The sequence below is a fragment of the Bufo bufo genome, chromosome 3 (assembly GCF_905171765.1).
Source record: "Bufo bufo chromosome 3, aBufBuf1.1, whole genome shotgun sequence".
NCBI lineage: Eukaryota > Metazoa > Chordata > Amphibia > Anura > Bufonidae > Bufo > Bufo bufo.
This window is the reverse complement of record NC_053391.1, coordinates 571,212,325-571,235,229: the sequence shown is the minus strand read 5'-3', so window position 1 is coordinate 571,235,229 and position 22,905 is coordinate 571,212,325. Positions and strand designations below refer to the sequence as shown.

At 43.2% G+C, this 22,905-nt stretch overlaps 1 protein-coding gene across 2 annotated transcripts in view; it reads left to right on the top strand.

Moving 5' to 3' along the window:
• The window catches only part of MYO1A (myosin IA), a 128,422-nt gene that overhangs the window by 19,504 nt on the left and 86,013 nt on the right, over positions 1–22,905 (top strand). For both annotated transcript variants that reach the window (XM_040425708.1, XM_040425707.1), the window contains exons 2-3: positions 11,788–11,934; positions 16,812–16,927. In XM_040425708.1, coding sequence (XP_040281642.1) covers positions 11,809–11,934; positions 16,812–16,927 — 242 coding nt within the window. In that variant the 5' untranslated portion in view covers positions 11,788–11,808. The remainder of the gene's footprint in view (positions 1–11,787; positions 11,935–16,811; positions 16,928–22,905) is intronic.

Genomic DNA, 22,905 nt, shown 5'->3' with positions numbered 1-22,905 from the left:
GTCGCTAAGAATGATGCGTGCCCGGCGTAGACATCTCTTCTTGTGAACATCCGCAATGGCAGGAAGTGAAGTCCCTGTGATGCGTTGGGCAGTTTTCACCACCTGCCGCAGTGCTTTGCGGTCAGCAACAGAGCAATTCCCATACCAGACTGTGACACAGTTGGTCAGTATGCTCTCTATCGCACAGTGGTAGAAGTAACCCAGTATGTCAGCAGACAGGTGGTTTTTCTTCAGTGTCCTCAAGAAAAAGAGGCGCTGATGTGTCATCTTCCCACCAGGCTGGAGATGTTGGTTGACCAGGACAGATTCTCAGAGATGTGGGTCCCCAGGAACTTGAAGATGGAAACCCGTTCAACAGCCATGCCATTTATGTGGATGGGGTCATGGGTGTTCCTCTTTTCCTTCCTGAAGTCCACAATGAGCTCTTTTGTCTTTTTGGTATTCAGGAGCAGGTTATTGTCAGCGTACCACACAGCTAGGTGCTTTACCTCCTCTCTGCAGTCAGACTCATTGTTGTCACTGATGAGACCGATTCCGTGGTGTCATCTGCAAACTTGATGATGGGGTTGGATCCATACCGAGGCCTGCAGTCATAGGTGAAAAGGGAGTAGAGGAACGGGCTCAGCACACAGCTCTGTGGAGTGCCAGTGTTAAGTGTGATGGTGGTGGAGGTGTTATTTCCTGATCTAACATACTGTGGTCTGTTGGTCAGAAAGTCCATGATCCAGTTATAGTGAGGGTTGCTGATTCCAAGATCCACAAGTTTAGTGATCAACTTTGAGGGAATGACTGTATTGAATGCTAAGCTGAAGTCAACAAACAGCATTCTTGCATAAGTATTCTTGTTGTCGAGGTGTGAGAGTACACAGTGAATAGCTGTAGATATAGCATCCTCTGTACTCCTATTGCTTACATAGGCAAATTGGTGAGGATCCAGTGTGGGGGGCAAGCACTTTATAACTATAGGCGTGAGTGCTACAGGGCGGTAGTTGTTCAGGCACGTTGGTGATGAGTGTTTTGGCACTGGCACAATGGCAGTGGTCTTGAAGCACGCTGGTACTACTGAGTGGGCAAGCGACAGGTTGAAGATGTCAGTAAAGACCCCTGCAAGCTGCTCAGCACATGCTCGAAGCACACATCCAGGAATGCCGTCAGGGCTAGTAGCCTTGCGAGCGTTGATGCTGCTCAGTGCGTTATGGACATCTGTGATGGTGAGAGTAAAGGTATGGCAGTCATCAGAGGGTAGGGTTTTGACAAACTTTTCCTTGTTGTCCTTGTCAAAATGAGCGTAGAACTCATTTAGCTCATTGAGAGAGGACACATTCATGGCTGTCTCTATGTGGAATTGCTGGGCTTATAGTCAGAGATGGCCTGAATGCCCAGCTACATGCGTCATGGGTCAGAGTTGACAAAGTGTTCCTCCACCTTCAGCTTGTAGCTGTGCTTGGCCTTCTTGATGCCCCTCTTCAGGTCTGCCCTGGACGTACTGTAGGCCTGAGCATCACCAGATCTGAAGGCATTGTTACGTGCCTTTAGTAGAAGCCGCACTTCCGTGTTCATCCATGGTTTCTGATTTGGGTACATTGTGATCTACTTTTCTGTGGTAACATTGTCAATTGTGGTGTTGATGTATTCCAGTACCGAGTACGTATAAGAATCGATGTTAGTGTGAGAACCACAGGTGGCCTGAGAGGCAAACATGCTCCAGTCTGTGTCTTTAAACCTGTCCTGGAGAACATAATCTACCCCCGCTGTCCACACTTTGATTGTCTTCGCTGATGATTTCACGCGGTTGATAAGCGGTGAATACTTGGGGGTGAGAAACAAAGAAAGGTGATCAGATTGTCCCAGGTGGGGGAGGGGCATTGCCTTGTAGGCTCCAACAGTGTTTGTATAGACATGGTCCAAGGTTTGATGATCCCCTCTGGTATGGCAGGAGACATGTTGATGAAATTTAGGTAGCACTGACTTTAAGTTGGAATGGTAAAAGTCACCCTCTACAATAAATACAGCCTCAGGGTGTGCAGATTGTTGTTTGCTGATGACCGCATGAAGTTCGTTCATAGCAAGCTTGGCATTAGCATCCGTTGGGATATATGCAGCTGTTATTATAGTAGAGGTGAACTCCCTTGGCAGATAGAACGGTCTACACTTAACCATGAGATACTCTAGGTCAGCTGAGCAATGTTCTCCAACAATGACAGAGTTCGTACACCAAGCCTTGTTAACATAAATGCACAGTCCTCTGCCTCTTGTCTTACCGGAATCATCTGCTATTCTGTCCGCCCGGAGTGTATGGCGTCCGACCAGCTCTATAGCATTGTCAGATATTCCGCTGTGTAGCCATGTTTCCGTATCATATTACAATCCATAAGTGTCCTGTTATCAGTGATCCAAAGTCGTAACTCATCCATTTTGTTCCCCAGGGACCGCACATTAGCAAGGAAAATCCTGGGTAATGAAAGCCGGTGCAGTGTTAGCCTTAGCTTAGCTGTTAGCCTGCCGCGCTTCCCCCGCATTTGTTTGCGGTCCCTGCGCCGTCTTCGACCACTTCCGGTCGGCCGAGTAGCCTGCGAAGCTTCGGGTGTTCTTCTTATTTCAGGGATGAGTCGAAGGTTGCTGATAAAACAGTTGGAGTTGTGTAATCCTATATCCGAAAGCTCTTGTCGGGTGTAAGATGTAAAAGCGAAGCTTTTCTGAATGAACAGACCTGAAAAGAGCAGGAATAAGGCCTCTTTCACACGGCGTCCCGGATTTGCTCCGGATGCGTCCCGGGTGCATTGCGGGAAACCCGCGCGAGTGCGCACACAATTTCAGTCAGTTTTGACTGCGATTGCGTTGCATTGTTCAGTTTTTATTGCGCGGGTGCAATGAGTTTTACACGATAAAAAACTGAATGTGGTACCGAGACCCGAACCCAGACTTCTTCACTGAAGTTTGGGTTTGGGTTTTGTGTTCTGTAGATTTTATTATTTTCCCTTATAACATGGTTATAAGGGAAAATAATAGCATTCTTAATACAGAATTCTTACTAAAATGTCGATTGAGGGGTTAAAAAATAAAAAAATTAACTCACCGTATCCACTTGATCGCTCAGCCGGCATAGTCTTCTTTCAAGACCTGCAAAAGGACCTTTGATGATGTAACGTCAGCGCAGGTCCTGCTGAAGGAACATAGAAGGGAAATTAATTCAGTGAATTTACTTTAATGGGGTCCAGAGTTGCTCATCCCTGTCATCACCTAGCAACCGTGCGTGAAAATCGCATCGCATCCGCACTTGCTTGCGCATGCTTGCGATTTTCACGCAGCCCCATTCATTTCTATGGGGCCTGCGTTGCGTGAAAAACGCAGAAAATAGAACATGCTGCGATTTTCATGCAACGCACAAGTGATGCGTGAAAATCACAGCTCATCTGCACAGCCCCATAGAAATGAATGGGTCCGGATTCAGTGCGGGTGCAATGCGTTCACCTCACGCATTGCACCCGCGCGGAATTCTCGCCCGTGTGAAAGGGGCCTAACACTGCTAATTTGCTAAATCTGAGGAGACGCTGAGCCTTGCGTGGTGCACGCGCCGCCATCTTCAAGTCCGTGATTTCTGTGAAGTAAGAGTCTCACAGGAGAGTTGGATAGGGTCCCTTGGAGAAGGAGCTCTCAATCATGCCTCCTTCCTTCACTCTGTCTGGACTTCAACTGCACGGCCCAAGGAAGGAAATAGAGAAGACTGCCACCACGAGGACAACTACTCCCATCCTTTCTGCCTCCCCTGCGGCTTACTGATCTAACTTTACAAATGACAAGTAAATTACAATTTTGTTTGCAAGATGTCTCAGATGTGTCTATCTGGGCGTGCTAGGCATTGTGGTTACCCAACAATTGTATAACCACAGGATGGAAACCACTGGCGTAGACTGTAAAAGTACAGTCTTGCTGTTAGTGTTATTATGGAGTAGAGCTGGTGAACCTTTCTTCTTATCAGGATGTTTACCAGGGTAACTCATGAGGTTTCCGCATGGCTTTGTTTGTTCCATGCCTGAAGTGTGCCGCTGACAATTCATTTAGTGTTTTGTATCCTGCATTTTACATCCTTCCTCTCCTGTGTATTGAAGTTGCTATTCCGGATGTCAGCTGTGTGGTTAATGAACCTGACTTGATACCATTGTGCATTTATCCGAAATACAAGAAGTGGAATGTTCATTAATATTGTGGAAGAAAACACGTCTCAAATGACCAAAGATGGGCACTGCGGTTCCACCATCCGTGTATAGTATGGACTATCAGTGATGTCACCATAGGCAATCACTGTAAATTCAATTAAGTGGTTTTGACGCTGATCTTCAGAAAACATATCTGTAATTGTGAAACACCCTGGGGGGAATTTATCAAGTCCTGCACTCCACAATTCTGGCCTTATAAAGTCAAAGAATATGGCCTGATGACTTTGGGGCTTATTTGAGCAAACCTTTTGGGACTTTTTAAATAGTCACAAAATTGTGACACTCTTACTCCAGTAAAGGGGTGGTTCAGAGAGTGGAGTAACATCTCCAGAAAGAAGAGTTAGGGCTCTTTCACACGAGCGGATGCCGTGCAGGTAATCCGCTGCGTGAAAGAGAGCCAAGCCCTGTTCCGGACAGCAGAGACACAGAGCATTAACATGATTGATAATGCTCTTTGCCTCTCTGTGATCTTTGTACTACAAAATCAAGGTGACAACTTTATCTCACTGTGATTTTGTAGTAAAAAGATCACAGGGAGGCACGGAGCATTATCAGTCACGGGGCTTGGCTCTATTTCACACAGCGGATTACCCGCACGACATCCGCTCGTGTGAAAGAGCCCTCAGGCTTAAAGATGCACCAAACTTATCAAACATTTACCAATTAGACCAATGGCGACTCCTGCAAAACTGACTTAAAAAATTCCCCTACTGATAAATCTCCCCCACATCTACTCACTGCCACTACTATCACTCACAACCTCACTGCAGCACCCGTTGGATTAAGGCTAAATTCACACAACCGTATGAATGAGTCCGCATCCGTTCCACAATTTTGCAGAACGGGTGCGGACCCTTTCATTTTTATGGGGCCGCAAAAGATGCGGACAGCACACCGTGTGCTGTCCACATCCGTTACTCCATGCCGCGACCCCGCAAAAAAATAAATAAATAGAACATGTCCTATTTTTGTCTGCAATTGTGGACAAAAATAGGCATTTTCTATGACAGCCGCGGCATGTGCGGTCCGCAAATTGCGGAACGCACATGGGTCGGTTTCGGTGTTTTGCAGAACCGCAATTTGCAGATCTGCGTGAATGTAGCCTTAGGTTGGGTGCACATGCTGTGGCTAGACATGTTCATGTAATAGTCGCTAAAGTCACTTATACACCTTGTACAGGGAAGTAAATACCATAGCGGCAGACCATGTGACTGCTATGGGGCCCAGGGCAAGAGGGGGCCCAGTTGGAATCCTCCCTCTTCTACTGGGGGTGAAAACTTGGTCAGAACTCTACCCTCTAAAAGAACAACTTATAGCAAATGAGGCAGTGGAAAAATGGCCCAAGGGTCATTGAAAAAGGTTTAGGCGGAAACCCTTCTGTCCTGTGTGGGGGGCTGGTATGATCCTTGCTATGGGGCCCTTACTTCTCTATGTACGAGTACACCACTGACGTAGTATATTAAAATGTGAAAGCGTATGCACAGTTGTGTTCTGCATAGAGCAGACCTCTAAAAATAAGTGACCACACAGTAGCAAGAATTGGAGAGTTTCTCCGTCACACTCTGCTGGTAGTATACTGTATGAATTTCTAGGAGTCGGGTTCCCACCCCATCAAGTAGTATGAAGAAGAACTCCAAAAATATAACGATGGATCGTAGCTTAATGATTCATACGTGTTTTTATTGAATTTGCGGCTAGTGACGTTTCAGCCAATTTAGGCCTTTATCAAACTGGTGCCGCTGTGGGAAGAGGGTAGATTAAAATTGGGTGGTCAGCGCTCAAGAGAAGAAAGCGTGCGTCCGCATTGCAGGGCTCATTCCCTCTGCAGTGCGGACGCACGCTTTCTTCTCTTGAGCGCTGACCACCCAATTTTATTCTACCCTCTTCCCACAGCGGCACCAGTTTGATAAAGGCCTAAATTGGCCGAAAACGTCACTAGCCGCAGATTCAATAAAAACACATACAGTATGAATCATTAAGCTACGATCCATTGTTATATTTCGGGAGTTCTTCTTCATGCACACAAGAGACCTATGACAACTCCACACGTGGTGTATTGCTGTGGAATTCCTGCAGCAGAATTACGTGCAGAAAGCCTGAAAGTGTTCTACAGCAGCAGCAAAGTACATGAGATTTAAAGAAATCTCATCCACACACTGCATCAAAAATCTGCAGCAGAAAATTTGAAATCCTACAGCGTGTCAATTTATGTTGAGCATTTTCACAGCGGATTTTACCTTTTGCAATGCATAGGGTAGGTTCAAACTGAGGTTTTAAGTATTTCAGCGTGTCTCCCATTCTGCAGAAAAAGGCTAGGATTGACTACAGTGGGAATCTGCAGAATAGTGTATATGCCATAGATTTTTCAGTGTACGGATTTGGAATCGATGTCATGGGAAAAAAAAGCCCAGCATGTTTATTGCTCGCATTAGTTCCATGTGGCAGCCCGTAAATTAGTTCAATTTCATGGGCTAAATCTGTGGGCAGATTCACAGTACAGAAATCATTTGTCGCAGATTCTGCAGAATATGGGAGCTTATATGGAGTCTGCACAGCAGGCACCGCTTAAGCCCCCACAGCTAGTCTTAACCCTTATTTACCCCTTCCCCCCAACCAACTCCACTCACTAAAATTCCCCCAAACTGCAGGGCAACTAGAAGTGCTGCAAAACTGTGGACTGGATCGGAGCACAACCTACAAGAGAGCACTCATCAGTACTATCAGTAACATGTACCCGACTAGGTGAATGCCATGCCATTCATTGACTTATTCTCTGGTTATAGCGGGAAACACACAGTGCACAGACGGGTATTACAAAACAACCCCCTTCGCGACTGGCAGCAGCATTGTCTCCATTTTAATGTCTCACCTCTTTTGCTAACTTGCAGGACAAGGGCAGAGAGGCTGGAATTGCGGTTCTTCTATATACATCAGTGGGTGAAGGACTTTTGATGATGTCATCACAGGTCCTGCACTGTCCAAACAGAATTACACCATTGTCATTGTTGGGTGCATCAAGAGCAATGGTGACGCTAAATGTCAAACTACGTAAAAAAAAAACATCCACACCATAAATCTCCGGCACCGCAAAAAGCAAAGTAATCCTGCAGGAAAGCCTGTTGCAGTCAGCAAGAGAACTGCAACCTAACAGAAAGTTATCTTCAAGCAAAACCACAATCAGAAATATAAAGTTAAAGCTACACAGAAACGACAATGATGTATAAAAAAAAAAATCTAATTTTTCATGTGTTAAGGTCTTTTATATATTATATCTTGATATGCGCGCTTGAAAATATGCAGAATAAGCATTATAAAATGAGAACTAGGTGTCACCATATCCATCAAGTGCCAGTGTTTTATTCCAAGCTTACTCTAAGGTGTGATGATCTTTGTATTTTATTGCCCTTATTATGGAGCAGAGTTCACATGTGCAATGTCAATGCAAATCCAATCAGGTCTAGCTCAGATCTTCATCATAAAATGCCTTGTTGCTATGTGCCCAGCCATAAACCATTGCTGCTGCCTATAAATTGTAGGTTATAAAAATGAAGTAACTGCTAGCACTGAATGAAGAGCCTTCTTTCCAAACCATGTAGTAACAAAAAAGAGAATACCTGGGAAAATATTACTGATATTTACTAAAAGTGACAGTACCCCAACTTGGGCTATCTCAGCGCGAGAAAATCAAATCTACACTTCCTAGGAGCCATAGGAAGTGTGAGGCCATTTTGAATTAGGGCTCAGAACCTTCAGATTATGCCCAAGATGTTCAACAACATCAGTGTTCATTAGGTATTTTAGCTTTTGAGCTATGGTCATATCCTTAGAGGTTTTTGCTTGGATCACTTTTAGGTGTAGACCATACTATTTATATGACTAGGATGTTATGCTACGGCCACATGGTCAGAGTACCTGATGCTGTTTTGGAAGCCAAAAATCAGGAGGGAATCATAAAAGGAGAGAAAGTAAAAAGGACAGATACCATGGAGGGTGGGGGGGGGGGGGGGTCATTTGTTAGACTGCATGACCCCTTTTTGTGAATTTTTAAAGAATTTGTACATCGCCCTTGCCACTGGGGAGTGGTGGGGGCGAGTGGTGGGCAGAGTCATCAGCCCCGGCACAATCGCTATCATTTTCCTGGCATAAACAATGATTGAAGTCTACGACAGACAGGGGCTGGAGTAGATTTCAGTCTAGGCGCACAGACTGCTGGAGGATTGCTTGTGCCTCTGGCAGAGCGGAAGATATCAAAAACCAGCATAAAATGCTTTGATAAATGACCCCCTGTCTCCTCTACTCTTGAATTCATTCCTGGTTATGGCTTCCAAAACTGCATCAGGAATCCTGATCGTGTGGCCGTACCCTAAAAGAATCTGCTGTTTATTCACATTGGTTTATCATGGCAAATAACAAACTCTAATGGGGTCATTTATCAAACTGGTGTAAAGGGAAACTGGCTTAGTTGCCCATAGCAACCAATCAGATTCCACCTTTCATTTTTGACAGCTGCTTTGGAAAATGAAAGGTGGAATCTGATTGGTTGCTATAGGCAACTAAGCCAGTTCTACTTTACACCAGTTTGATAAATGACCCCCATACCCGTATATTACTGATCAGTCATATTTTTCACACTTGGTCCTGAGAATGGAGACTATGTCAAACCATATATAGCTTTATTTGTGGCTTTATTACTTTTTTAAGAGGGGTTATCATGGCAATGATAATGTTTACCTACCTTCAAGATAGGTCATCATTAGCACATCGCCGATCAGCTAGATCATGGAGCCGCCGCACTAACCGGAGCTCTAACTTAGTCAATATCTTTTCCCGGATAAGACCTAACCTAAGTTAGACAACATTTTGGTCTATGTTCGCACGATTAAAATTTGCAGCAGAATAGCTTTCTATTGACATAAATGGAAAAAAAACACCACCATAAGCACTTGGTAGTGTTTTCTTCTGCTGCCAAATTGAGATATGCTTCTAACGTGGCATGTTTACTTCTTATATATAGATAAAAGAAAAGCAAAAACATACAGCGCCTCATGTGCAATATCGCCTTGAAAGATGTGCAGATATAGTAAGGTATTAAAAATATCTTGGGCTGGATTAGAAAAATTCTGGCAAAGATGCTTCTAAAAGCTCTTTCAAAATTCCCTATCAAAAACTCTTCTAAAGCACTCAACTCTTCTAAAACTGCCACCAAATTTGAAATCTACAACCAAAAATGACCTGTTTTAAGCTATCTGATTTGCAACAGTTTTTTTCTGTCGCAGATTTTTGCTTTTTAAATTGTTATACTGAAAACCCATATTGATCGTGTGTAGCTGACATACACTGAACAAAAATATATAAACGCAACACTTTCGGTTTTGCTCCCATTTTGCATGAGCTAAACTCAAAGATCTGAAACATTTTCTAATATTGTTCACAAATCTGTCTAAATCTGTGTTAGTGAGCACTTCTCCTTTACCGAGATAATCCATCCCACATCACAGGTGTGGCATATCAAGGTGCTGATTAGACAGCATGAATATTGCACAGGTGTGCCTTAGACTTCCCACAATAAAAGGCCACTCTGAAATGTGCACAGTTTTGCCTTACTGGGGTCAGAAAACCAGTCAGTATCTGGTGTGCCCACCATTTGCCTCACGCAGTGCAACACATCTCCGTCGCATAGAGTTGATCAGGTTGTTGATTGTGGCCTGTGAAATGTTGGTCCACTCCTCTTCAATAGCTGTGCGAAGTTGCAGAATATGGTCAGGAACTGGAACACGCTGTTGTATACGCCGATCCAGATCATCCCAAACATGCTCAATGGGTGACGTGTCTGGTGAGTATGCTGGCCATGCAAGAACTGGGATGTTTCCAGTTTCCAGGAATTGTGTACAGATCCTTGCAATATGGGACCGTGCATTATCATGCTGCAACATGAGGTGATGGTCGTGGACGAATGGCACAACAATGGGCCTCAGGATCTGGTCACGGTATATCTGTGCATTCAAAATGCCATCAATAAAATGCACCTGTGTTCGTTGTCCATAACATACACCTGCCCATACCATAATCCCACCGCCACCATGGGCCAATCGATCCACAATGTTGACGTCAGCAAACCGCTCACCCACACGATGCCACACACTCTGTCTGCCATCTGCCCTGATCAGTGAAAACCGGGACTCATCCGTGAACAGAACGCCTCTCCAACGTGCCAGACGCCATTGAATGTGAGCAGTTGTCCACTCAAGTCGGTTACGACGAACATCTGCAGTCAGGTCCAGACCCAGATGAGGACAACGACCATGCAGATGAGCTTCCCTGGGATGGTTTCTGACAGTTTGTGCAGAAGTCCTGGGCTGGTGTGGTTACACGTGGTCCGCGGTTGTGAGGCCGGTTGGATGTACTGCCAAATTCTCTGAAACACCTTTGGAGACGGCTTATGGTAGAAAAAATGAACATTCATAGCACGGGCAACAGCTCTGGTAGACATTCCTGCAGTCGGCATGCCAATTTCACGCTCCCTCAAATGTTGCGACATCTGTGGCATTGTGCTGTGTGATCAAACTCCTCGTTTCATATTGGCCTTTTATTGTGGGCAGTGTAAGGCACAACTGTGCAATATTCATGCTGTCTAATCAGCACCTTAATATGCCACACCTGTGAGGTGGGATGGATTATCTCGGCAAAAGAGAAGTGCTCACTAACACAGATTTAGACAGATTTGTGAACAATATTTAAGTCTTTTGTGTATGTAGAAAATGTTTCAGATCTTTGTTTGAGTTTAGCTCATGCAAAATGGGAGCAAAACCGAAAGCGTTGCGTTTATATTTTTGTTCAGTGTAGGTACAAAGCTGGTATCAAAAGAGCTTTTCTGTACTTAGTTGCTGATGGACTCAGGATAACTATAAAAATGTCGATTTCCAAAACGTTTTTTTTTTTTTCCGCACATTTTTGCTCACTCGTGTTTTTGTTGTAATATTTTGCAAATCACTGTAGAAAAACTGCACAAAAAGTGTAGACTAAAGGGCCTTTTACACAGGCCGAGAATTGAAGAGATCATCTCTAACTAGAGTTCATAGTAATGCTCGTTACCGATGATCTGGCGGTGTAAATGCACCGTCGATTACCCAATGAACAAGCAAAACGCTCGTTCATTGGGTAATCGCAGCACAAAAAATCCTTATTTTCCGGTGGCAGATTGTGCTGTGTAAACACGATCTGCTGCCGGGGAACAACGAGTCTGTATGGGGAATTAGCAGTCGCTCCTCCCCATCCTCTGGGGTAGCAGGTAAACTCAGAGATCTCCTCCGCTATTGATCAGCAGATTGCTGGGAAGAAACGCTTCCTTCCTTACAATCTGCTTCTACATTGTCCTGTGTAAAGGGACCTTTACACTTCTTAATGTAATGAATAGAAACATTCCATTTACCGATTATCTAAATAAAACTGAAACATCCCTAAGTTCAATCAATTTGGATTTGCATACACCCTATACCACATGCAGTGGTCATCTGTACACACGGGTTTTGGTGAAAGGTTGTTTATGACATAAATTATTTTTTTTATTTAGATCCCAAGCCAGACCTAAAAGATGTCTTTCCAGTCATCATTCCTGGATGGCATGGTTGGGGTAGGGGATATGATTCTTCTTGATTCTCTCTCTGAGGATTCCCTACTCCAGAACCTAAAGGAACGTTTCAAGCATGATGAGATATATGTAAGTACGGCCATACTCACCCCATACTCATGTAACAGATTGATTGAATATATATTTGGCTTTGCATGTTACACAAAACAGAAACCTCTGAAAATGAGATACAAATGCATCTAATATATCAATACATCTGAGCTGAAAGAGAAAACGGGGGATTTATCAAGCCCTGCTCTCCAGAATTCTGGCCTCAAAAAGTCGCAAATTAGGGTTTTACAACTTTTTTTCCTAGTCACACCAAAGAACTGGTGCTAGACCAAGTTAGGCTACATGCACATGAACGTATTTTGTTTCCGTGTCCGTTCCGTTTTGTTTGCGGATAGGATGCGGATCCATTCATTTTCAATGGGTCCGCAAAAAATGCGGACAGCACACGGTGTGCTGTCCGCATCAGTATGTCCGTTCCGTAGCTCTGCAAAGAAAATAGAACATGTCCTATTCTTGTCCGTTTTAGGCATTGTTACAATGGATCCGCAAAAAAAAAGGATGGCATACGAATGTCATCCGTTTTTTTTTGCGGATCCGCTAATTGCGGACCGCAAAACACACACGGTCGTGTGCAGGTAGCCTTATCCAGTAATAAATCCAATCTATGTCATACACAGCAATTAAAAAAATCATTGAAATGAAAGCCAAATGCAAAGTGATTCTCGCTTCGCCAGCCGCTTTGGCCTCTAGATGAAGACATTTGTGAAACGTGCGTGGGGTGTGGTGGATGAGCTTCGGATCACTGTTACTTTTCCTTTATTGCACTGGCATTTATGTACTCTGACCTACGTGTATTGTATTGTGCTTCGTGGTTTTGAGAGAGATATATGTTGGACTATGTCATGTACTGCTTTGTGGTATTAGAATATCCTTGCATAGTCACCCCTTTCTTTCACTTTGCATTTGTTTGTTTCATTCTAATGTTTGTTTTGTTTGTTTTAAGGCCTCGTGCACATGACTGTATGTATTTTGCGGTCTGAAAAAAACGGATCTGCAACAAAATACAGATGGCGTCCGTGTGCATTCCGTCATTTGCGGAACGGAACAAATGGCCCCTAATAGAACAGTACTATTCTTGTCCGTGATGCGGACAATAATAGGACATGTTCTAATTTTTGCGGAACGGACATATGGACATACCGAAACGGAATGCACACGGAATACCTTCCGCTTTTTTGCAGACCCATTGAAATGAATGGCTCCGGAAACTATCCTAAAAAAAAAAAACAACGGAATGGACACGGAAAGAAACTACGTTTGTGTGCATGAGCCCTAATACTGTGTATGAAATAAACTTGATTTCTTTTTTTTACTGGATAACTTGGTCTGGAACCAGACCTTTGTATTTTGTGTGGCTATTTTGTATTTGGTGTCTTACAGATCTGATACTGATTTGAGGTTACTACAACAGGTGTTGACTTTTTACTTTATTTGCTCACAAATTTGCATTTTTACACCACTCACCCTAGTTTTGAAAAATGGTTGAGAAAGTGAGCTGTTTGCCTGCTGAGCCGATTTAAAGGGCATCTGTCAGCGGATTTGCACCTATGACACTGGCTGACCTGTTACATGTGCGCTTGGCAGCTGAAGGCCTCTGTGTTGGTCCCATGTTCATATGTGTCTGTATTGCTGAGAAAAATGATTTCTAAATACATGCAAATGAGCCTCTAGGAGCAACAGGGGCTTTACTGTCACACCTAGAGGCTCTGCCGCTCACAAACCACTTTGATTGACAGGGCCAGGCAGACGTGATCATTTTTACACTGGCCCTGCCAATCAACGGCTGCGGAGAGAGCTAAGCCTCTAGGTTTCCCGGAAGCTGCACACAGGTCATGTGAGCAATAAATGTGACGTCACTGGCCTAGGAAGAGGCCGCAGTGCTCACCGAAGCCCCACAGCCTCTTCCAACAGCTGATGGGCAGAAGTGCCCACCGATCAGACGTTTGTGACCTTTCCTAAGGACAGGTCTTCAATGTTCTCTTCCCAGAAGACCCAACCTGTATAATATACTGTATTTTGGCCACTGTTCACAACAAGGACACAGGCCTATTCATATTCGGCTGTGGGTGTACACAGATCATTGACTACACTTAGAAACCAACTGGCAAAATACAACCTAATGTTTTCTGCAATATGCTTGCATAAAGCAGAAATTGAAATAAATCAATCAACTTTACTTAAGTGAAAAGCCGCATTCCTTCATTTTATAGGAAACCTGCATTATTTATGTACTGTATTCAGATGAACTCTCTATTTCCAAGAAAAGAGAAGTATTAAATGCAACACTTCCATGGTGTATAGCAGAATATGAGCCAGTGAAGGCCGAGGATAAGCTCACTACTTGCACATTGTGACCTTGTACTAGGTTCTGCATACCAAGATAAGACTGTGAGATTGACTAAGATAATAGCATGGCATTCCCCGCCAGCACGGAGAGGATAAGCGAAAGAAGACATCTTATAATCAAGCCATTCCGTTGCCTTATGATAACATTCATACCAAATAATTGGCCATGTTTGGTCATAAGATAAGAACATAAGATAATTTATTGGACTTTACATTTTTGCTAAATGCTGAATTTGATCTTTTGTGTGATACTTAAGACGGACCTTTGCTTCTAGTTTACTGTTTTTCGCCTCTGCTTCCCTTCTTCCATATCAGCCTTAAGGTTGAACCTGATGGACGTGGCTCTTTTTGATCATACTATGAACCTCCACTCTTATAGCGTTAGTGTTAGAGAACTGCTTGTGATATTGAAGAGTTCTCGCGTTATCAGTGTCACCATAGTTTGTCGTCTACCGCACGGGTAGTAGTTAGAGCCAGCCTTTACATAATCCCTGTTTCTCCTCCTGGCTGACTGAGGGAGTGACACATTAACCTGGCAACACTATAAGTTTCCCACCATCCCTATATTATCTAGCAACAAGACAGTCCACCTGATTGGTAGAGAGAGTAAGAAAATAAGGGTGGGTTCACATCACGTTTAATTTTTTTTACGTTAATATTGATGGCCTACCCTCAGGATAGGCCATCAATATCTGATTGCTGGGGGTCCAACACCCAACACATCTATAGATGAGCTGATCTCTAATGGCTCTGGCGTCAGAACTACATCCATCCATTGTGTAGCAGTTACCAGCTCCGTCCAGTTCTGGCACTGGAGCTTCTCTAAAACAGCTGATCATGGGGGGTGTATGACATTGGACTCCCACCGATCACGTATGGATGGATAATCCTGAGGATAGGCCATGAATATTAAAATCATATGGCAGCTCATTACATAAAAGCATGCATCTTCAAGAGGTTGACTTTCCACCAGAAAATGGTCAATGAATGTTGACACTGGACAGGGAGGTTTCATTTGTTAATAATAGAGGCCATAGTAGTCGATTATACTGGAAAAGGGGACTTGACGTTATAGGGAGCACAGACTCCACAAAACTAGAATGTGGACAAGGGGAATGACATTCCCAGGTCTCACCATGATCAGTCATGCCCTATGTGAACACCCGAAGCTGGGCATGGTGGTGTACAGATGTGAGGAAAGCCCAATCATCATAAATGCCACAGGATAGCTGGTCTTTAAAGCCACATCCTACCATCTCCTAATGGCTACTTTCAGCAAGAAAATATTTCATGTGATAAAGCACATGTAATCTCATGCTGGCCCCATGAATGTGACACTGATTACACTGCACTCCAACGACCTACACAGTCAGCAGCTTGTAATCCAGTATGCGGTGCGGTTCATGGGAGATACACAGCGTCAGTGTGCAGCCAAGAAACCTGCAACTGCCTGATGTTATTATGTCTGCATGGATTAAGGAATGTGTCCACCACACAATGCTGAATACATGGTGGGATCCTGGTAGAAAGGTGTGCCAAATAGTGAGTCTATTAAGGGGGAGGATCAAGACTGGTGCTTTCTGCACTGGACTTGATATGCCCTATGCTGCCAGAGGAAGCACGTAATTTATGGTTGTAGATAAGGCACATCCTCCGGCAGTCCGTGCGCCTAAACAAAAATCTATGACAGCTCAGAAATACCGTAGATTTCTGGCTTCATTTGCACCAGAAAACTGGCGTAAATGAAGATAAATTTGTTGCGTCTTCTAGCCATGCCCCCTTTGTGAAAAGTGGTGAGGGCGACGTAAAACTGGGAGATGCAACAATTTTTTAAGGAGTCACAGTTAAAAAGACACAATACATAGGGGGAGATTTATCATCTACCTTGTGCCAGAAAAGTAGGAATAAAAAATCGCAGTGTGTGTGTTTGCAACTTTTTAAATGCAACTTTTCTTTTTTTTTTAAAGTGCCTCTTTCGCCGCCCTCGCCACTTTCCCTAAAGGGTGGCGTGGCAAGGGCAGGAAATGGGTGTGGTCAAGAGTGGAGACAAATGTATCTTCATTTACGCCAGTATCTGGTGCACATGAAGCCAGAAACGGCAGCTCTAAGCGGTCATAGATTTCTGTTTAGGCACACGGACTGCTGGAGGATGCGCCTAATTTTATGATAAGGCCTCATGTGGTGCATCCGACAGTGCAGGGGATATTAAGACTGACGCAGAAGGCACCCGTCTTGATAAATCTCCTCCATAGTTTGTGACTTTTCAGGCACAACAGAGATGATAACTCTCCCCCTATATACGTCTTCCACCTATAAAAAAGATTGGTTGTGCATTTCTCAACTAACACTTCCACTTCTGTTCCACACCCGCCGTCATCCCATGCTGTGCAGTCACTGAAGTAAGTTCTCATGGGTCAGTATAACCTTATATAAGTATTACAGGAATCCGAAATCACGTCTCATCACTGGAACAGTACGTTATCTGCAAGCAGTTCTGTAATGTTTCCGAATATGTGCATGTGCCTCACATGTCCTCTTCTGTATGCCAGACTTATATAGGAAATGTAGTCATATCCGTGAACCCCTACAAGCAACTCTCAATCTTCACACCTGAGAAAGTGGAAGAATACCGAAATAGCAAAATGTACCAGCTGAAGCCACACATGTAGGTATAATAAAGGTTAGAGCAGTCATATTCATTTGGAAACTTCCAGAGATAAATAACTATCGATTAGCAGTTCATGTGCATTTACGTAATTCCCATCGTAAGGTCACAGACCTGAAGGCAGTAAAGTGCTAGTGGAAGGATCTCAAAGTGCAAGATAACAGATATGCAGAAGTAGACAATGGACTGCACCATATCCACTGATAATGCAAAGGCTACTCATGCCATTCACATGTCAGTCATACGGTATGTCATGTTTCATAGACAGATAGGCAGATAGATAGATCGATAGATATTAGATAGATAGATATACGGTATGTAAAAAAGGCCAAGGCAGCACTCAATATACAGTCAGGTCCATAAATAAAGGGACATTGACACAATTATAACATTTTTGGCTCTATACACCACCACAATGGATTTGAAATGAAACGAACAAGATGTGCTTTAACTGCAGACTGTCAGCTTTAATTTGAGGATATTTTCACTTGTTAAGGAGCCAAAAGTAATGGGACATAATAATAATCATAACTCAAACTTTCACTTTTTAATACTTGGTTGCAAATCCTTTGCAGTCAATTACAGCCTGAAGTCTGGAACACATAGACCTCACCAGACGCTGGGTTTCATCCCTGGTGATGCTCTGCCAGGCCTCTACTGCAACTGTCTTCAGTTCCTGCTTGTTCTTGGGGCACTTTCCCTTTAGTTTTGTCTTCAGCAATTGAAATGCATGCTCAATCGGAACAGGTCAGGTGATTGACTTGGCCATTGCATAACATTCCACTTCTTTCCCTTAAAAAACTCTTTGGTTGCTTTTGCAGTATGCTTTGGGTCATTGTCCATCTGCACTGTGAAGCGCCTTCCAATGAGTTCTGAAGCATTTGGCTGAATATGAGCAGATAATATTGCCTGAAACACTTCAGAATTCATCCTGCTGCTTTTGTCAGCAGTCACATCATCAATAAATACAAGAGAACCAGTTCCATTGGCAGCCATACATGCCCACGCCATGACACTACCACCACCATGCTTCACTGATGAGGTGGTATGCTTAGGATCATGTGCAGTTCCTTTCCTTCTCCATACTCTTCTCTTCCCATCACTCTGGTACAAGTTGATCTTGGTCTCATCTGTCCATAGGATGTTGTTCCAGAACTGTGAAGGCTTTTTTAGATGTCGTTTGGCAAACTCTAATCTGGCCGTCCTGTTTTTGAGACTCACCAATGGTTTACATCTTGTGGTGAACCCTCTGTATTAACTATGGTGAAGTCTTCTTTTGGTTGTTGACTTTGACACACATACACCTACCTCCTGGAGAGTGTTCTTGATCTGGCCAACTGTTGTGAAGGGTGTTTTCTTCACCAGGGAAATAATTCTTCGGTCATACACCACAGTTGATGTCCGTGGTCTTCCGGGTCTTTTGGTGGTGCTGAGCTCACCAGTGCGTTCCTTCTTTTTAAGAATGTTCCAAACAGTTGTTTTGGCCATGCCTAATGTTTTTGCTATATCTCTGATGGGTTTGTTTTGTTTTTTCAGCCTAATAATGGCTTGCTTCACTGATAGTGACAGCTCTTTGGATCTCATCTTGAGAGTTGACAGCAACAGATTCCAAATGCAAATAGCACACTTGAAATGAGCTCTGGACCTTTTATCTGCTCATTGTAATTGGGATAATGAGGGAATAACACACACCTGGCCATGGAACAGCTGAGAAGCTAGTTGTCCCATTACTTTTGGCCCCTTAACAAGTGGGAGGCACATATGCAAACTGTTGTAATTCCTACACCGTTCACCTGATTTGGATGTAAATACCCTCAAATTAAAGCTGACAGTCTGCAGTTAAAGCACATCTTGTTTGTTTCATTTCAAATCCATTGTGGTGGTGTATAGAGCCAAAAATGTTAGAATTGTGTCGATGTCCCAATACTTATGGACCTGACTGTATATATCTAATAGGACCGGGTCCATGGTTTGTTTCAAGGAATTGCACCGCTGTGGATTTGTGTGCTGCTCATCAACTTTTCTATATAGATAGATAGATATTAGATAGGTAGATAGATAGATAGATAGATAGATAGATAGATAGGAGATAGATATTAGATAGATAGATATTAGATAGATAGATAGATAGATAGATATAGATATAGATATAGATATTAGATAGATAGATAGATAGATAGATAGATGATCTTTATGAGGTAGACAGCACAGCAGTAAGGAAATTGCAGTGTGCCGGCAGCTGTGAAGGCGATCCAAATTCCAATTAAATAAAATCAAAAATTCCACAGCACTCCCAAAGATGTAAATCAAAAGTAATGTCGTTAATCACCAAAGTGACATTTCAGTCCTCTTAGGCCTGATGCACACGACCGTTGTTTGGGTCCGCATCCGAGCCGCCATTTTGGCGGCTCGGATGCGGACCCATTCACTTCAATGGGGCCGCAAAAGATGCGGACAGCACTCCGTGTGCTGTCCGCATCCGTGGCTCCGTTCCGCGGCCCCGCAAAAAAAATATAACATGTCCTATTCTTGTCCGCGCTTTGCAGACAAGAATAGGCATTTATATTGCCGGCGCCCGTTCCGTTCCGCAAATTGCTGAAGGCAACACGGGCGGCTTCTGTTTTTTGCGGATCCGCGGTTTGCGGACCGCAAAAAACGGCACGGTCGTGTGCATGAGGCCTTACTGGGACTTTTCACTGCTTGAGAAAAGTCCCAGTAAGAGGACTGAAACGTCACTTTGGTGATTAAAGACATTACTTTTGATTTACAGGGAGTGCAGAATTATTAGGCAAGTTGTATTTTTGAGGATTAATTTTATTATTGAACAACAACCATGTTCTCAATGAACCCAAAAAACTCATTAATATCAAAGCTGAATATTTTTGGAAGTAGTTTTTAGTTTGTTTTTAGTTTTAGCTATTTTAGGGGGATATCTGTGTGTGCAGGTGACTATTACTGTGCATAATTATTAGGCAACTTAACAAAAAACAAATATATACCCATTTCAATTATTTATTTTTACCAGTGAAACCAATATAACATCTCAACATTCACAAATATACATTTCTGACATTCAAAAACAAAACAAAAACAAATCAGTGACCAAAATAGCCACCTTTCTTTGCAAGGACACTCAAAAGCCTGCCATCCATGGATTCTGTCAGTGTTTTGATCTGTTCACCATCAACATTGCGTGCAGCAGCAACCACAGCCTCCCAGACACTGTTCAGAGAGGTGTACTGTTTTCCCTCCTTGTAAATCTCACATTTGATGATGGACCACAGGTTCTCAATGGGGTTCAGATCACGTGAACAAGGAGGCCATGTCATTAGATTTTCTTCTTTTATACCCTTTCTTGCCAGCCACGCTGTGGAGTACTTGGACGCGTGTGATGGAGCATTGTCCTGCATGAAAATCATGTTTTTCTTGAAGGATGCAGACTTCTTCCTGTACCACTGCTTGAAGAAGGTGTCTTCCAGAAACTGGCAGTAGGACTGGGAGTTGAGCTTGACTCCATCCTCAACCCGAAAAGGCCCCACAAGCTCATCTTTGATGATACCAGCCCAAACCAGTACTCCACCTCCACCTTGCTGGCGTCTGAGTCGGACTGGAGCTCTCTGCCCTTTACCAATCCAGCCACGGGCCCATCCATCTGGCCCATCAAGACTCACTCTCATTTCATCAGTCCATAAAACCTTAGAAAAATCAGTCTTGAGATATTTCTTGGCCCAGTCTTGACGTTTCAGCTTGTGTGTCTTGTTCAGTGGTGGTCGTCTTTCAGCCTTTCTTACCTTGGCCATGTCTCAGAGTATTGCACACCTTGTGCTTTTGGGCACTCCAGTGATGTTGCAGCTCTGAAATATGGCCAAACTGGTGGCAAGTGGCATCGCTTGACTTTTCTCAGTTCATGGGCAGTTATTTTGCGCCTTGGTTTTTCCACACGCTTCTTGCGACCCTGTTGACTATTTTGAATGAAACGCTTGATTGTTCGATGATCACGCTTCAGAAGCTTTGCAATTTTAAGAGTGCTGCATCCCTCTGCAAGATATCTCACTATTTTTGACTTTTCTGAGCCTGTCAAGTCCTTCTTTTGACCCATTTTGCCAAAGGAAAGGAAGTTGCCTAATAATTATGCACACCTAATATAGGGTGTTGATGTCATTAGACCACACCCCTTCTCATTACAGAGATGCACATCATCTAATATGCTTAATTGGTAGTAGGCTTTCGAGCCTATACAGCTTGGAGTAAGACAACATGCATAAAGAGGATGATGTGGTCAAAATAAACATTTGCCTAATAATTCTGCACGCAGTGTACATCTTTGGGAGTGCTGTGGAATTTTTGATTTTAGATAGATAGATATTATCTATCTATCTATCTAAAATCAAAGATAGCTAGATATTAGATAGATAATAGATAAATAGATAGATAGATAGATATTAGATAGATAATAGATAAATAGATTGATATATAGACATGACATGGTAGACATGTACTCATTGTAGTAGTATGTGTAATATAATGACACCAGTCAGAATAGGAAATAGAATAACTGTCTCTTAACCAGCCCCATGGGATCAGTAACTAGCTATTTATATCCATGTACGCCTCGTATAGCAATGATTAATGAAAAAAGATTCACCAAAGATCACAATGAAATGTGTTTTACAGAAGAGGCAGGAAATAACGCTCGTGTGTTGCCTCTATTACATTTCTCATAGTACTTGTCTTAAAGGTAGTCTGTCTCTGACAGCTGAAGTGTGAATCAGACAAGGCCTACCTAGATGACCATACTAGCTGCATGACTGAGGAATAAGAGGTTTCAATTCACCTTGTGCCACATTGCTGTGTCCGACAAGTGTTCCCTTGCAGTGAAGTGTCCTGGACTCTCTGAAACTGACCACTCCCCTCCCTTTGGCTTTTGAGTCAGGCCTCTTGCATCCAGCCCAGCATATCTCACAGTAAGGCTTTATGCACACAACTGTGTCCATATTTTGGTCCACAAACAACAGATCCACAAAATACAGAAACCTTCCGTGTACAGTCTGTATGTTTCTCACTACCATCAATAGAAAGGAGTATTCTCACAATATGGACCAGAATAGGAAATTTGATATCCACATGGATCCGCAAAAAAAATAAAAATGGATGCTTGTGTGACCCCTTAAAATGATTGGGTCAATGTGCTATCTGCAAGATATCCAGATAGCACATGTATTAAAAATACAGTCGTGTGCATGAGGCCTAAGAAAGCGGCCAGCCAATGACTTTGTAGCACTGGGTGGATTAAAACCTCTCGGGCATACAACTAGTATGACCATCGACCTATGTATGTTTTAACTGCTTTACATGTCACCTAGCTAGCGCTGCAATCGGTTGTGAGGGTCAAAACTGCTGATAGACTCCTTTCAACTACTGTTCAGGTAGAAAAATGACATCTTCCTATGAGATGCTATTTGCCCTCATTGCAGTTAAACCCATAACTTGACCAATGCAACAGTTAAGACTTGTTAAAATTCACATGGTACCTTCACAACCCCCTCAGCCACGTCAAGGTCTCCCTTGGTTTATGCACAGTGAACGTAGAGACTGTGATCACCACGTGAGAGGCTTGAATATGCCCCCCCCCCCACGCTCTACATTAGAAATGTTCTAAAAGAAACCTGTGCATATTAATATTATACTCCAATACATGCTATTCCAGGATATTATAGTTAGGTAACAAACAAATGTAAAAATGTCATAAATAATTTAAAAAAAGTTGCAAAACATTCAGTAAACATGATTTTCAGACCAAAACTGTATATAACTGTAGGAGATTAATACTGTATTTTGAACCATTTCTGATAACAGCTAGAGAAAGAACCTTTAATCAGGGCTAAAAGTGAGTCAGAAACACGGAAATCACTAGTATACATAATGGTCTTATGATTTCAGTGTTATTAGATTTAGAACAAATCGGCCATATGACAGGT